Source organism: Macaca thibetana, chromosome 6 (assembly GCF_024542745.1).
Source record: "Macaca thibetana thibetana isolate TM-01 chromosome 6, ASM2454274v1, whole genome shotgun sequence".
In the NCBI taxonomy this organism is placed as follows: Eukaryota; Metazoa; Chordata; class Mammalia; order Primates; family Cercopithecidae; genus Macaca; species Macaca thibetana.
This window is the reverse complement of record NC_065583.1, coordinates 119137707-119152480: the sequence shown is the minus strand read 5'-3', so window position 1 is coordinate 119152480 and position 14774 is coordinate 119137707. Positions and strand designations below refer to the sequence as shown.

Here is a 14774-nt window from a genome sequence, read left to right as displayed (position 1 = left end):
CCAACAGCCACAACAAAGGTAGTTTTGATAGTGTCTCTTCATTACATTTTCAGCTGAGTCAGTGCAGAGGAAAAGGTAGCTGGAACAAATACAAACTATGAACATGCTTGATATCAGAGCTTGATATCAAGAATTTTCAAAACCACAAACCCATATATTATTTATATAAACTGTGTTCTGACTAAAATGCTCATCTCTTGGGATGATTATTCTAACATGTGAAGAATAAAACACTTGCAGTGTTTTGCTTAAACAGCAAATACTGGTAGGTGACTTATCTTAGGTTCATCTGTATATGTGTGAGTGAATGTGTTTCTATACTCTTAAAGGGGACACTTGGATCTGAATCAGTCATTTCTAGCAATTTCCAGTCTTTCTACTTAGTCAAGAACTAAACATGCAAACCAAAATGCCTCAATGTACTCATAAGATGGCTGCGAAAACTAGGCTTTTCCCATCATTGGCTGGTGAGTGTGATGTGAGGTGGTAGTCCATGGCTCAGATATTATTAATAGTTTTACTGTGGATTCACAAGACAAGTAAAAGAAGAAAATGCTCTTGTTAACAATAAAAGTGCAATCTGGCACGCCTTAATTCCAACACACCCACAAAGTGATCCAAGGCTGATGGTGAGAAGAAAGAGCCTATTGTTGATAAATCTGAACTGTAATTCAAAGATTATAAAGATTATACTGACATTCTTTCAGTCTGATGGTGGGAAGGTCTTCTTTTAAAACAGTATCTGAAAAGGAAAAGCCAAGGGCTCCAATTTTAACTTAACACATATATGAAATGATTGGCTTAATTTAGGGTACTGACAATACGATCTGTTCTTCTCTTTTCTGACTTCTTATTCTCATACACGCCAAATCCGCCCTGGGAGATCTTCTCTCTCAGTATAATGGTTATATCCTTTTCTGCCATCGAATCATATTTTAAATTTCTAGTTTTAATTACTATTAAAGCTAAAATTGCAACCTTACAATAAATTAAATTCTAAAAACAAAAGCTTATGAGGCATTGTCAGAATAAAATTCTGATGGTGTAAAGAAAAGAAACGAAGAACAATTATTAGACACTATGGTATTATAAAATGCATCGCTCTTTTCTGAGACTAGCCCCTAGCTTGACTATAAGATAATTTAATCACACTGTTAACTTAGTAAGTTATAAAATCTTGAAAATTAAGACTCAGAAAAGCACAAGACATATATTTCATGAATGAGAAAAATATTTAACAAAAACAAATCAATAGATTTTGCCAAATGAAAAAGGGGACATGACATAGAAATGGCTAATTCTGTTTTGAAAATCCTACTGTGAGTGAGTGCCCTCATATTCTCTTGTGCTCAGACTCATTTTTGACTAATGTAACGCTCCATGGCCAGGAGCTATTTACTGGAATTGTGATGAATAATTCTCCACCTTACCCTACCCCAAACAAGCACTGTGTTGAATGAAAGTTGCATGACTTGGCCTTCTGTTGGGTCTTAAGTGGTCTCTGCTAGTGTCTGACTGGTGCCAAGTAACTAGCACTTTCAAACAATCACTACGCAAGAAGGCATCTGAGTTCCTTGAGTCTGATGTGCTTCCCTTTCAACTTCCTCAAATTTGGCCTAATATCACTGGTGGAGGTGTTTGCTTTGTTAACCAAATGAAATCATACTCCATACAATAAACCATGTGTTCAGATGTGCCATCAACAGATGGATGGCATGCTGTGTGGCTATTAAAAGCCTTTGTTTAAATAAAGAAGAACATTTAAGAACATTCCAACAGCCTGTGGAACTTTTTACATATATGTCTATATTCCAGGCTAGTAATAAGAAAAATCAGGCCAGGCCCAGTGGGTCACACCTCTAATCCCAGCAGTTTGGGAGGCTCAGGCAGGTGGATCACTAGAGCCTAGGAGTTTGAGACCAGTCTGGGCAACATGGCAAAACACCATCTCTACAAAAAATACAAAAAATTAGCTAGACATGGTAGCGCATGCCTGTAGTCCCAGCCACTTGGGAGGCTGAGGTGGGAGGATCACTAGAGTCTGGGAGGTCAAGGCTGCAGTGAGCCAAGATTGTGCCACTGTACTCCAGCTTGGGCAACAGAGAGAGACCCTTTTTGGAGCGGGGGGAAGTGGGGGAAGAATTCCCTGAATTCAAAAGTAATAATTTATATTTGGCAGGTAGTTCCTGAAACTGACACATAAGTAACTCAAGTATTAGCAGTAAATGAGAGTCAGAAACTCTCAAATTCAGATATTTTAAAACCTTCTTTTACATTGTAATTCATCAAGTAGGAATCAAAGCTGCCTGGTGATGACTGGATTCTTTCCAAGCCTGAGAAATATATTTGGGGACATTACAATCAATGACAAATCAGACATAGACTCTAAGAATATGAGAGCAAGGAGGGACCTGAGTGACTATTTGGTTCAATCCTGTCTTTATAAAATGACAGAACTGAGGCCCAGAGAGGTTAAATAACTTGCTAAAAATCAGGTAGCCAGTCAGTGGCAGAACCAGAACTAACTAGTCCCTAACCTCCTGGCTTCCAGGTATGTTCTTAACACCTTACTACAGCATGCTGTCCCCTAAGACCATGCTAGGACCTTGTGTTTTCTTTGCTCTCACCTCTATCACTCTTTTCCTCTCAGTTGCTCATACTCCTGAAGGGACATTAAGAGTGGCCTGTGAGTTAATTTTGAAAATAAAATAGAAGAAATGGAAAGCAGCAGAGTGAGTCTAGATTATAGGGAGGACTGTGAGAAATAAGGCCAGAGTATTTTATTTATTTATCTATATATTTATTTATTTATTTATTTATTTTGAGACAGGGTCTTGCTCCATCACTAGACATGATCACGGCTCATTGCAGTCTCGATCTCCCAGGCTCAAGTAATCCTCTCACCTCAGCCTCCCAAGTAGCTGGGACCACGGGCATGCACCACCATGCCGGGCTAATTTTTTTTGTATTTTTTGTAGATACGAGGTCTTCCTATGTTGTCCAGGCTGGTCTCAAACTCCGGGGCTCAAGCAATCCTCTTACTTCAGCCTACCAAAGTGCTGGGATTACAGGTGTAGGCCACCACACCTGGCCAGCCAGAGTAGATTTAAAGTGATCAATATGATGGATCTATAGTAAGAGTCAGGTCAGAAGAATGTATGTGGAGAAACTATGGTGTCAGGAGAGGTCAGTGGGGCCACATTGGGCCCTCATGAGCCCTACTTATGACTAAGCATGAGGTATGCTATAGAGGAAGTTAATAAAAAAGGATGATGAAGCCAGCCAGAGTTGGAAAAGAAGGAAGCAATCTCAGAAAAGAACATACACGGGGGTGGCTGAGGCATGTTAATAGCACAGGGGAAGAGAGAGAATTCATGAATCTGTTTTAGGGTCCTGGAAGAGCCCCATCTCTCTTATTAACAATTAAGGAACAGCAATGAATTAATTAGTTAATAGGAAAAAAAATGAAGGAACAGGCTCCCTCACCTACTGCTTTATATGAGTCTATGCTCTCTGTCCCCACAAAGCCCAGCTAAACCAACCAAAACAGTCTACCATCCTATAGTTCATCAGAGTATCCAGAAACCAAAGGTTCCTACCATGATGATGACATAGTGAACTCTGATGTCAGACAGACCTGGGTTCAAATATCAGCCCTCCACTTACCAGCTATGTTACTTTAAGTTATGAGTTTCCTCAAAACTAAAATTTATGGATTAATTCAATCATCCATTAAGGCAATTATGTACAAATCCATGGACTAGATGTTAATTTTTCTCATTATCTGTGAGATAGATTATACCGAGATCCTCAAATGAGGTTATTATGTGGTCTATACCCAACACTATTTTGGCAAACACCTGCTCTAGTGAGATCAGTTTCTTAATTCCTTAAATTGCAAAGGTTACCCTTATAACAGAAAACATAATGACACATAGACAGAAAAACTCAGGCAAAATTCTCCCATTAGGAATACTGAAGACACTTGCCTCATAACACATATACACAGAAAAGAGTACTATTAAAAAATTGTACGTTATCATCACTTTCTTGAGTTCAAAGGGCTTGCGATTTTCCATGAGCTTTGGTCCCAGAGAAGTGACAAAATAGACGTAGAATCCTAGAAGGATGGTTTGCGGCAGAGGCGAGGACATGAGGAGCCAATCTTCAACTCTTGGATCTAAGAGAAAAACAATATGTGAGTATACACCTGCTTAGCCAAGGGATAACTAACAGCAACCAACATTTCTTTAATTGAGCATCCAGATCCTACTATTGACTGCAAGCTATTTGGACAATGATCACTAGTATCTGTAGAAAGGTGGAAAATAAATCAACAGGAATAAGGAAGTATCCTGGGCCTAGAAACAGTGGGGCTCTCAAGAACCCCAGGCCTCAACAGGCTAGGGGAAGTAGTAGTTACCAGAACTCAAAAGGAAAGAGAAGCCCTCCTGGAGAGGAGCTGTGTTATGCTCTGATCGCCTGCATGATGGTGTCAGTGCGCTGATAAAAGGCACCCCAGGGAGCCCTCTTTCCCCATGTAAGGATACAATGAGAAGATGGCAGTCTGCAACCTGGAAGAGGGTCCTCACCAGTACCTGACAGTGCTGGCACCCTGATCTCAGACTTCTACCCTCAGAACTGTTAGAAATAAATTTCCATTGCTTATAAACTACCCAGTCTATGATAATTTCTTATAGCATCCTGAGTATGCTAAGACAAGCTTTGACTGTCAGTTGAGGGATTCGGCCAGCCCAAGACAATTTTGTAAGTATGGGGCCAGAGAAATAGATACCCCAACTCCACCCTCCTCCCTCTCTCCACTGGGTGAACCTAACCAGAAAGTATACGGCAGGGGAGCAAACCCAAGGATACAGTCTTCATGGATCGTTCTCCAGGGCCCAGCACAGGGCACAAAGCTATCTGGAAGAGAGAACATCCAGCAACATCCTGCCATGTGTCTATAGCCACTATTAATATCTTGGAGTTTTTCCATCCATATGTGCTTTTATATATTTAAAAAATGTTTGTATTTGCTGCTTCTTATTTTTTTCCTTCCCTAGGAAAACTGGCACACTTCCACATATACTGCATCACAGGATCACAGAATAGAAAGGGAGCTGAACATCCTCTAAGTAGCTAAAGTATGGGATTTTGGAGTCCATGTGGGCTAACCACTGTGATATTCTGAGCAAAAAAAATGCACCGGCCTCACAACTGCAAACAGAAACTTATCTGCTTACTGTCAGCTCCAGGCCAGCAGAGATGGATGAATAAAAAATTACAACTCAGGATGAAATGTGATTAAGTCTATAATTTCTAGTAGTTCAAGTTTAATTTTACTAAATGGCCTCATGAAGCCAGATTATTATAAAGGAAAGGAAGTATGGACAAGTTTTCAGAAGGATCTGACTCAAAATTATGCCATGACTAACCTCAGGATGCTAACTACTATCACTTTTATCAGTTGGAAATGAAGGGTAGGGAGAATGCTGCTCTTGCTTTTTTAAGCTGCTAATGATGTGGCCAAGCACTGACAAATTCTGAATACCCCTGCAAGTGTGACTTCCCACTCAAAATTTCTTCAGTAGGACTCTACGACTGATAACTCACTTGGCCTCAATTTTAGTGCTGGAGTGCTTACATTTGACCGTCAGATGTGCATGGGTGATTATTCTGCATTCAAATAGCCTCCCTCAAAAATACTGGCAGAAGTCTCTGTCTCAAAAAAATAAAGAAATAAATAAAGCCAAAGAGTCAAGAGTCAGCTCCAGACTAGATCCCAGGACATTTAAGAATTTAATATATGATTAAGGAAGTGCTCGCTTCGGCAGCACATATACTAAAAATAGGAAGTCCCAGAAACAAGCAGGGAAGGAAGAGATCTTTAACAAATGTTGACAGGAAAACTGACTGCTTGGGAGAAAAATGAGTTTGGTTCTTATCCGATATTCTATAAGAGTATGTTCCAAACTATGCATGGAAACAAGCTATTTAAAGACTTTCCACAAAGAATTGGGGAGTACTGGAATGCTGGATTAAACAAACAGGTTGCATTACTACAGGATTTCTTAATACTTCATGTTCATCATGAATTGCCAAGATGGGAATGGTAGTATGCCATAGTCTCCAAACTTATTTGACCAAAAAACACTTATTTTTTTTAGTAGAATATTATTTAACATCTTATGAAACTAGTGTTCTGTGGAACACAGTTTGGGAAATATAGCCATTCACTAAAATAAATTTATAAATTAAACGACTGAAGATTAGGTGGTCAGACATACAAAGAAGAGTTAGTACCAATCCTACGGAAACTATTCCAAAAAATTGAGGAAGAGAGATTCCTCCCTAACTCATTCTATGAAACCAGTATCATCCTGACACCAAAATCTGGCACAGACACCACTATCACCACCACCACCACAACAAAGAAAACTACAGGACAATATCCCTCATGAACACAGATATAAAAATCCTCAACAAACTAGCCAGGTGAATCCAGGAGCACATCAAAAAGTTAATTCACCACAATCAAGTGGGCTTTATTCCTGGGATGCAAAGTTGGTTCAACACAGTCAAGTCAATAAATGTGATTCACCACATATATAGAATTTAAAACAAAGACCATATGATTATCTCAATAGATGCAGAAAAAGCTTTCAATAAAATCTAACATCTATTCATGATAAAAACCCTCAACAAACTAGGCATTAAAGGAATATACCTCAAATAATAAGGGCCATCTATGACAAACCCACAGCCAACATCATACCTAATGGGCAAACATTGGAAGTATTACATTTAAGAGCTGCAACAAGACAAGGATGCCCACTCCTATTCGACATAGTACTAGAAATCCTAGCCCAGAGCAATCAGGCAAGAGAAAGAAATACAAGGCATCCAAATTTGAAAAGAGGAAGTAAAATTATCCCTGCTTGCTGATAATATGATCTTCTACCTAGAAAAACCTAAAGACTCCACCATAAAACTCTTTTTTTTTTTTTTGAGACGGAATCTTGCTCTTGTTGCCCAGGCTGGAGTGCAATGGCACGATCTCAGCTCACTGCAACCTCTGCCTCCTGGGTTCAAGCGAAACTCCTGCCTCATCCTCCTGAGGAGCTGGGATTACAGGTGCCCGCCACCATGCCCAGCTAATTTTTGTATTTTTAGTAGAGACGGGGTTTCGCCATGTTGGCCAGGCTAGTCTCAATCTCCTGACCTCGTGATCTGCCCACCTTGGCCTCCCAAAGTGCTGGGATTACAGGCGTAAGCCACCATGCCTGGCCAAAACTCTTATATTTGATAAATGAATTCAGTAAAGTTACAGGATACAAAATCAATGTATGAAAATCAGTAGCATTTCTATGCACCAAAGTATTATCCTCAAGAGCTGGAACAGCTCTTCAACCCTCAAGCTGACAGCCAAATCAAGAGTTCAATCCTATTTACAATAACCACACGCACAAAAAATAAAACACATAGGAATACATCAAACCAAGGAGGTAAAAGATCTCTACAAGGAGCATTACAAAACACTGCTGAAAGAAATATGGAAAACACAAATGGAAGAACATTCCATGCTTGTGGATTAGAAGAATCGACATTGTTAAGATGTCCATACTGTCCAAAACAATCTAAAGATTCAATGCTATTCCTATCAAATTACCAATGTTATTTTTTACAAAATTAGAAAAAACTATTCTCAAATTCATAGAAAACCAAAAACGAGCCCAAATAGCCAAAGCAATCCTATGCAAAAAGAACAAAGCTGGAGGCATCACATTATCTTACTTCAAACTATACTACACAGCTACAGTAACCAAAACAGAACGGTATTGATACAAAAATAGACACATCGGCCAATGGAACGGAATAGAAAACCCAGAAATAAAGGAGCATACCTAAAACCAATTGATATTCAACAAAGCCAATGAAAATAAGCAATGGGGAAAGGATTCCCTATTCAATAGATGGTTCTAGGAAAACTGGCTAATCATATGTGGAAGACTGAAACTGGACCACTACCTACCACCATAAACAAAAATTAACTTAAGATGGATTAAAGACTTAAATGCAAGACCTAAAACTATAAAAATCCCAGGAGAAAACCTAGGAAACACTCTTCTGGACACTGGCCTTGGCAAAGGCTTTATGACCAAGTCCTCAAAAGCAATTGCAACACAAATAAAAATCAACAATTAAGACCTAATTAAATTAAAGAGCTTTTGCACAGCAAAAGAAACTAACAGAGTAAACAGACAACCTGTGAACTGGGAGAAAACACTTACAAACTATGCATCCAACACAGGACTAATATCCAGAATCCACAAGAAACTTAAATTGACATGAAAAAATAAATAACTTCATTAAAAAGTGGGCAAAGAACATGAACAGACACTTCACAAAAGAAGACATACAAGCGGCCAACAAACATTAAAAAGTCAAATAATTACAGAAGTTGTTGAGGCTGTGGAGAAAAGGGAATGCTTAAACACTGTTGGTGGGAATGTAAATTAGTTCAGCCACTGTAGAAAGCAGTTTGGAGATTTCTCAAAGAACTGCAAATAGAACTATTATTCAACCCAGCAATTCCACTATTGAGTATATACTGAAAGGAAAATGCCAAAAATATACATACACTTGCATGTTCACTGCAGGACGATTCTTAATAGCAAAGACATGTAATCAACCTAGGTGCCCATTAATGGTGGATTGGATAAAGAAAATGTGGTACATATACACTGTGGAGTACTATGCAGTCATTAAAAAGAACAAAATCATATCCTTTGCAGCAACATGAATGTAGCTGGAGACTATTATCCTAAGCAAATGAACACAGAAATGCAAAACCAAACACTGCATGTTCTCACTTATAAGTGGAAGCTAAGTCTTGGGTACACGCAGGTATAGATGGGAACAACAGACTGGAGAATCCAAAATGTGGGAGGGAAGGAAGGGGACAAGGGCTGAAAAACATCCTTTTAAGTACTATGTTCACTATATTCATGATGCAATCACTAAAAGCCCAAACCTCAGCATCACGCAATATACCCTAGTAAAAAACTTGCACGTGTACCACCTGAATCTAAAATAAAAAGGAAAATTTTAAAAACAGGTAGTGATAGCGAAAGATAAATAGGAGATTATTTTGATATACAGTAAGGAAGAAGAAAATATAAAAATTTATAATTGGTTAAACACAGGGAATGGAAATAGGTAAATGTTAAGAAAAATATTCAGATGATCTCATTTATATGTGGGATGTAAGAATCAAAACAATTAAGCTCATGGAGATAGAGTAGAAGGGTGGTTGCCAGAGGCTAGGAAGGGTACTAGGCGGGGGGGGGGGGGGGTGGCAATAGCTAATGGGTACAAAGAAAATAGAATGAATAAGACCTAGTATTTGGTAGCACAACAGGGTGACTTATAGTCAATAATAAGATCTAGAATTAGGAGAGAGATCTGTGCCAGAGATGTAGGATTGAGGGTTGCCATCACGTAAATGATGAACAATAGAAGCAGTGAGATTGGCTTAGGCTAAGTGGGTAGAGTAAGGAGAGTAAGTGCTGAAGTCAGGATCCTGAGGACTCAGCATTCACAAAAGGAATTACTGAAGGAAAAAACATAAAAACCAAAAAGGAGCAGTTAAAGAGGTAGAGTGAAAACCATAAAAGTGAGATATCCTGAAGCCAGAGAAGAGTGAATTTTCAGAAGTCAAAACATTAAGTGTGGCAGAAAGGGGAAATAATATATGGAAAGAAAAGTGCCACTACATTTAACAAAAAGAAGTCATTGATGCTCTTAGCAAGAATAATTTTAACAAGGTATCATGCACAAAATGAAATTAAACAAAAGTTTGATGACAGACACTTTTCAAAACATAAAGTTCTAACAACTTTGGAAGTATTTTCTCATATTAAGATTTGTCACAGTTCTAAATCAGGAAAAACTTCGAAATCAGCTATCCAGGTACACATCACTGAAATCTTTTATTGTTTCTATTGGTTCCCCTCCTTGCTTTTAACAATGACAACTTTTCTAGGATGTCTGATTGCTTTGTGCAATTAAAACCACCACAAGGAATGCTTGCTATGGGTCTGCATGTCACAAAGAAGTCTCCAAATATAAAAGTTGTCACAGAACCAGGGACCAAGGGAAAAAATTAGAACTGATCAAACTTTGATAGATTTCTTCTATAAGTGGGTAGTACAAACCTTAAATACATGAATATCAGTGTATTAATCCATTCTTGCGCTGCTATGAAGAAATACCCGAGACTGGGTAATTTATAAAGGAAAGAAGTTTAATTGACTCACAGTTCTGCATGGTTGGGGAGATGTCAGGAAACTTACAATCACAATGGAAGGCACCTCTTCATGAAGTGGCAGGAGAGAGAATGCGTGCCAGCAGGGGAAATGCCACACACTTAAAAAACCATCAGCTCTTGTGAGAAACAATCACAAGAACAGCATGGGGAAACCGTCCCCATGATTCAATTACCTCCCACCAGGCCCCTCCCGTAACATGTGGGAATTATGAGAACTATAATACAAGATGAAATTCGGGTGGGGACACAGTCAAACCATATCATTCTGCCCCTGGGCCCTCCCAAATCTCATGTCCTCACATTTCAAAACACAATCATGCCTTCCCAACAGTCCCCCAAAGTCTTAATGCATTCCAGCATTAACTCAAAAGTCCAAATCCAAAGTCTCATCTGAGACAAGGCAAGTCCCTTCTGCCTATGAGCCTGTAAAATCAAAAGCAAGTTAGTTATTTCCTAAATATAATGGGAATACAGGCACTGCATAAATATATCCATTCCAAATGGCAGAAATTGGCCAAAACAAAGGGGCTACAGGCCATGCAAGTCCAAAATCCGATAGGGCAGCCATTAAATCTTAATGCTCCACAATGATCACCTTTGACTCCACATCTCACATCTAGGTCATACTGATGCAAGAGGTGGGCTCCCATGGCCTTGAGCAGCTCTGCCCCTGTGGCTTTGTATGGTACAGTGCCCCCTTCCTGCTGCTTTCACTGGCTAGAACTGATTGACTGTGGCTTCTCCAGGTACACAGTGCAAGCTGTCAGTGGATCTACCATTCTGGGGTCTGGAGGATGGTGGCCCTCTTCTCACAGCTTCACTAGGCAGTGCCCCAGTGGGGTCTCTGTGTTTTGGGTCTGACCCCACATTTCTCTTCCACATTGCCCTAGTAGAGGCTCTCCATGAGGGCTCCACCTCTGCAGCAAACTTTGGCTTGGATATCCAGCAGTTTCCATACATCCTTTGAAACCTAGACAGAGGTTCCCAAACCTCAATTCTTGATTTCTGTGCATCTACAGGCTCAGCACTATGTGAAAGCTGCCAAAGCTTGGGGTCTGCACTCTCTGAAGCTATGGCCTAAGCTGCACCTTGGCTCTTTTTGGCCATTCCAGGAGCAGCTGGCATGCAGGGCATCAAGTCCCTAGGCTGCACACATCAGGGAGGCCCTGAGCCCAGCCCAAAAAACCATTTTTTCCTCCTAGGCCTCCAGGTCTGTGATGGGAGGGGCTGCTGCCAAGGTCTCTGACATACCCTGGAGTTCAGTTCCTGCTACTTATGCAAATTTCTGCAGCAGGCTTGAATTTCACCCTAGAAAATTGTATTTTCTTTTCTATTGCATCATCAGGCTGCAAATTTTCCAAACTTTTATGATCCTTCCTCTTGAATGCTTTGCTGCTTAGAAATTTCTTCTGCCAGATACCCTCAATCATCTCTCTCAAATTAAAAGTTTCACAGATCTTTAGGGCAGGGGCAAAATGCTGCCAGTCTCTTTTCTAAAGCATAGTATTATTTATTCCAGTTCCCAGCAAGTTCCTCCTCTCCATCTGAGACCACCTCAGCCTGACCTTCATTGTCCATATCACTATCAGCATTTTGGTCAAAGCTATTCAACAAGTCTCTAGTAAGTTCCAAACTTTCCCACATTTTTTCTTTTTTTTGAGATGGAGTTTTGTTCTTGTTGCCCAGGCCAGAGTGCAATGGCGTGATCTCGGCTCACTGCAACCTCTGCCTCCCAGGTTCAAATGATTCTCCTGCCTCAGCCTCCCCAGTAGCTGGGATTACAGGCATGTGCCACCACACCCAGTTAATTTTGTATTTTTCGGTAGAGATGGGGTTTCTCCATGTTGGTCAGGCTGGTCCCAAACTCCTGACCTCAGGTGATTCACCTGCCTCGGCCTCCCAAAGTGCTGGGATTACAGGCGTGAGCCACCGTGCCCAGCCAAACTTTCCCACATTTTCCTGTCTTCTTCTGACCCCTCCAAACAGCTCTAACCTCTGCCTTTAGCCTGTTTCAAAGTCAATTCCACATTTTTGGGTATCCTTATAGTAGCGCCCCATTCTCTGAGATACCAATTTACTGTATTAGTCCATTCTCACACTGCTCTGAAGAAATACCCAAGATTGGGTAATTTATAAAGGAAAGAGATTTAAATTTGCTGGGGAGGCCTCAGGAAACTTACAGTCATGATGGAAGGCACCTCTTCACTGGGCAGCAGGAGAGAGAATGAGTGCCAGCAGGGGAAATGCCAGATGCTTAAAAAACCATCCGATCTTGTGAGAACTCACAATCATGAGAAGAGCATGGGGGAGCTGTGCCCATGATTCAATTACCTCCCACTGGGTCCCACCCAAGACACGTGGGAATTATGGGAACTACAGTCCAAGATGAGATCCATATTACTATGTCTAGTTTTCATTGCTAATGAAATTAAAAACTACTGAAAACAATACTAGCCAGGCGCCATGGCTCACACCTGTAATCCCAGCACTTTGGGAGGCCAAGGCAGGTGATCACTTGAGATCAGGAGTTTGAGACCAGCCCGGCCAACATGGTGAAACCCTGTCTCTACTAAAAATACAAAAATTAGCCAGGCATGGTGGCGCACGCCTGTAATCCCAGCTACTTAGGAGACTAAGGCAAGAAAATAGCCTGAACCTGGGAGGTGGAGGTTGCAGTGAACTGGAGATCATGCCATCGCACTCCAGCCTGGGCAACAGAGTAGGATCCTGTCTCAAAACAACAACAACAACAACAACAACCACAACAACAACAACAAAAAAAAAAAAAAAAAAAAAAGGAAAGGAAAAAAAACAATACCAAAAGAAGACCTCTGGAAAGATGTTACATCACCACCTTTGCATGGTGAGAGTTTAGTTGACTTTTGTTCTTTCTTTTGCTCTATAAACAATTTCAAATGACTCTATTATTAACAGTCATCACACATATGGTTAGAAACTAGCTTAAATGTCAGTAAAAGAATTGCTGAATTAGAGATATATTTTATTTTATTCTTTCATTGACTCAGAAGGGGGAAAAATCAAATGATATCATTTCTCTGTTCTTCCTCTGGTAGCAGTAGAAAGAAAATAAGCCAGGAAAAGCATGCTGGGCTGGCTCAGGAAGCAGAACAAAATAATTTTAAAATAAATAACTTTTTCCTGTAATTTAATATTTTCAGCACACACCTTAAGTCCTGTATGTGACTTTCAAGTTCTACAGATAAAAAATAATTATGGGAAACACTGATTAATTTAATTGGATATTTTCAAAGCAAGTAATAAAACAAAATACCAAGCTTTAGAAATTCTACTTCAGCAAAACTCTGGAGTCAGATAGTTTGCATTCTGATCCTGGTTCTCCCACTGGCTCACTATGTCACCTTGGGCAATTGACTCACCTTCTTTGTATTTAGTTTCCTCATCTGCAAATTTGGCATTAAAAGGCATGTATTTCATAGAGGATTGATTGAGTTATTATATGTAAAGAGCCTAAGTACTCAGTATGCTTGCTACTGTTATTACAGCAGATCTCAATTCTGTTAGCACAGCCAAATTGCCTCCGCAGTATTTAAAAGTCAAATTGCAAAAAGCAATCTTGGTCCAATTGAATCAGAATCCTAGGACGTGGTTTCTATGCATCATTTTTTTAAATGAGCAAAGGACCTGAATAGACATTTCTCAAAAGATGACAAATGGCCAACAGATAGATGAAAATAATTCTCAACATCACTAATTATCAGGAAAATGCAAATTAAAAAGACAAAGAGATATAACCTTACACCTGTAAGAATGTCTGTTATCAAAAAGAAAAAAGATAACAAGTGTTGGCAAGGATGTGGAGAAAAGAGAACCCTTGTACAATGTTGGTGGGACTGTAAATTACTATACCTATAAGGAAAGCTACAGGGAGGTTCTATAAAAAACTAAAAATAGAATTACCATATGATCCTGTAATCTCATTTCCAGATATATATCCAAAGGAAATGAAATCAGCATATTGAAGGGATATCTGCACTCTCATGTTCACTGCAGCTTTATTCATAATAGCCAAGATGTGGAATCAACCTAAGTGTCCATCAGTGGGTGAATGGATAAAGAAAATGTGATATCTGTCAATCTAAAGTTATGCCTTTCTGAGTTACAGACCTGTAGATATATAGAGAGAAATAACCAATGGACAATTATTCAGCCTTCAAAAAGAAAATCCTAAAATTTGTGACAATGTGGATGAACTTGGAAGACATTATGCTAAGTAAGATAAACCAGGCACAGAAAGACAAGACATGTTCTCACTTATAAAGAAGTCTAAAATAATCACATTTATATAAGCAGAGTAGAATGGTGGTTACCAGAGGCCAGGGGGTTGGGGGAGTAGGGAGATGTTGATCAAAGGGTACAAAGTTTCAGTTCAACAGAAGAAATATCTTTTTGAGATTTATTGAAC

At 39.7% G+C, this 14774-nt stretch overlaps 1 protein-coding gene across 3 annotated transcripts in view; it reads right to left on the bottom strand.

The window, feature by feature from the left end:
* Positions 1 to 14774, bottom strand: part of ELOVL7 (ELOVL fatty acid elongase 7) — a 96481-nt gene that overhangs the window by 14910 nt on the left and 66797 nt on the right. For all 3 annotated transcript variants that reach the window (XM_050794384.1, XM_050794382.1, XM_050794383.1), the window contains one exon: positions 3990 to 4180. In XM_050794384.1, the coding sequence (XP_050650341.1) occupies positions 3990 to 4180 (191 nt within the window). The remainder of the gene's footprint in view (positions 1 to 3989; positions 4181 to 14774) is intronic.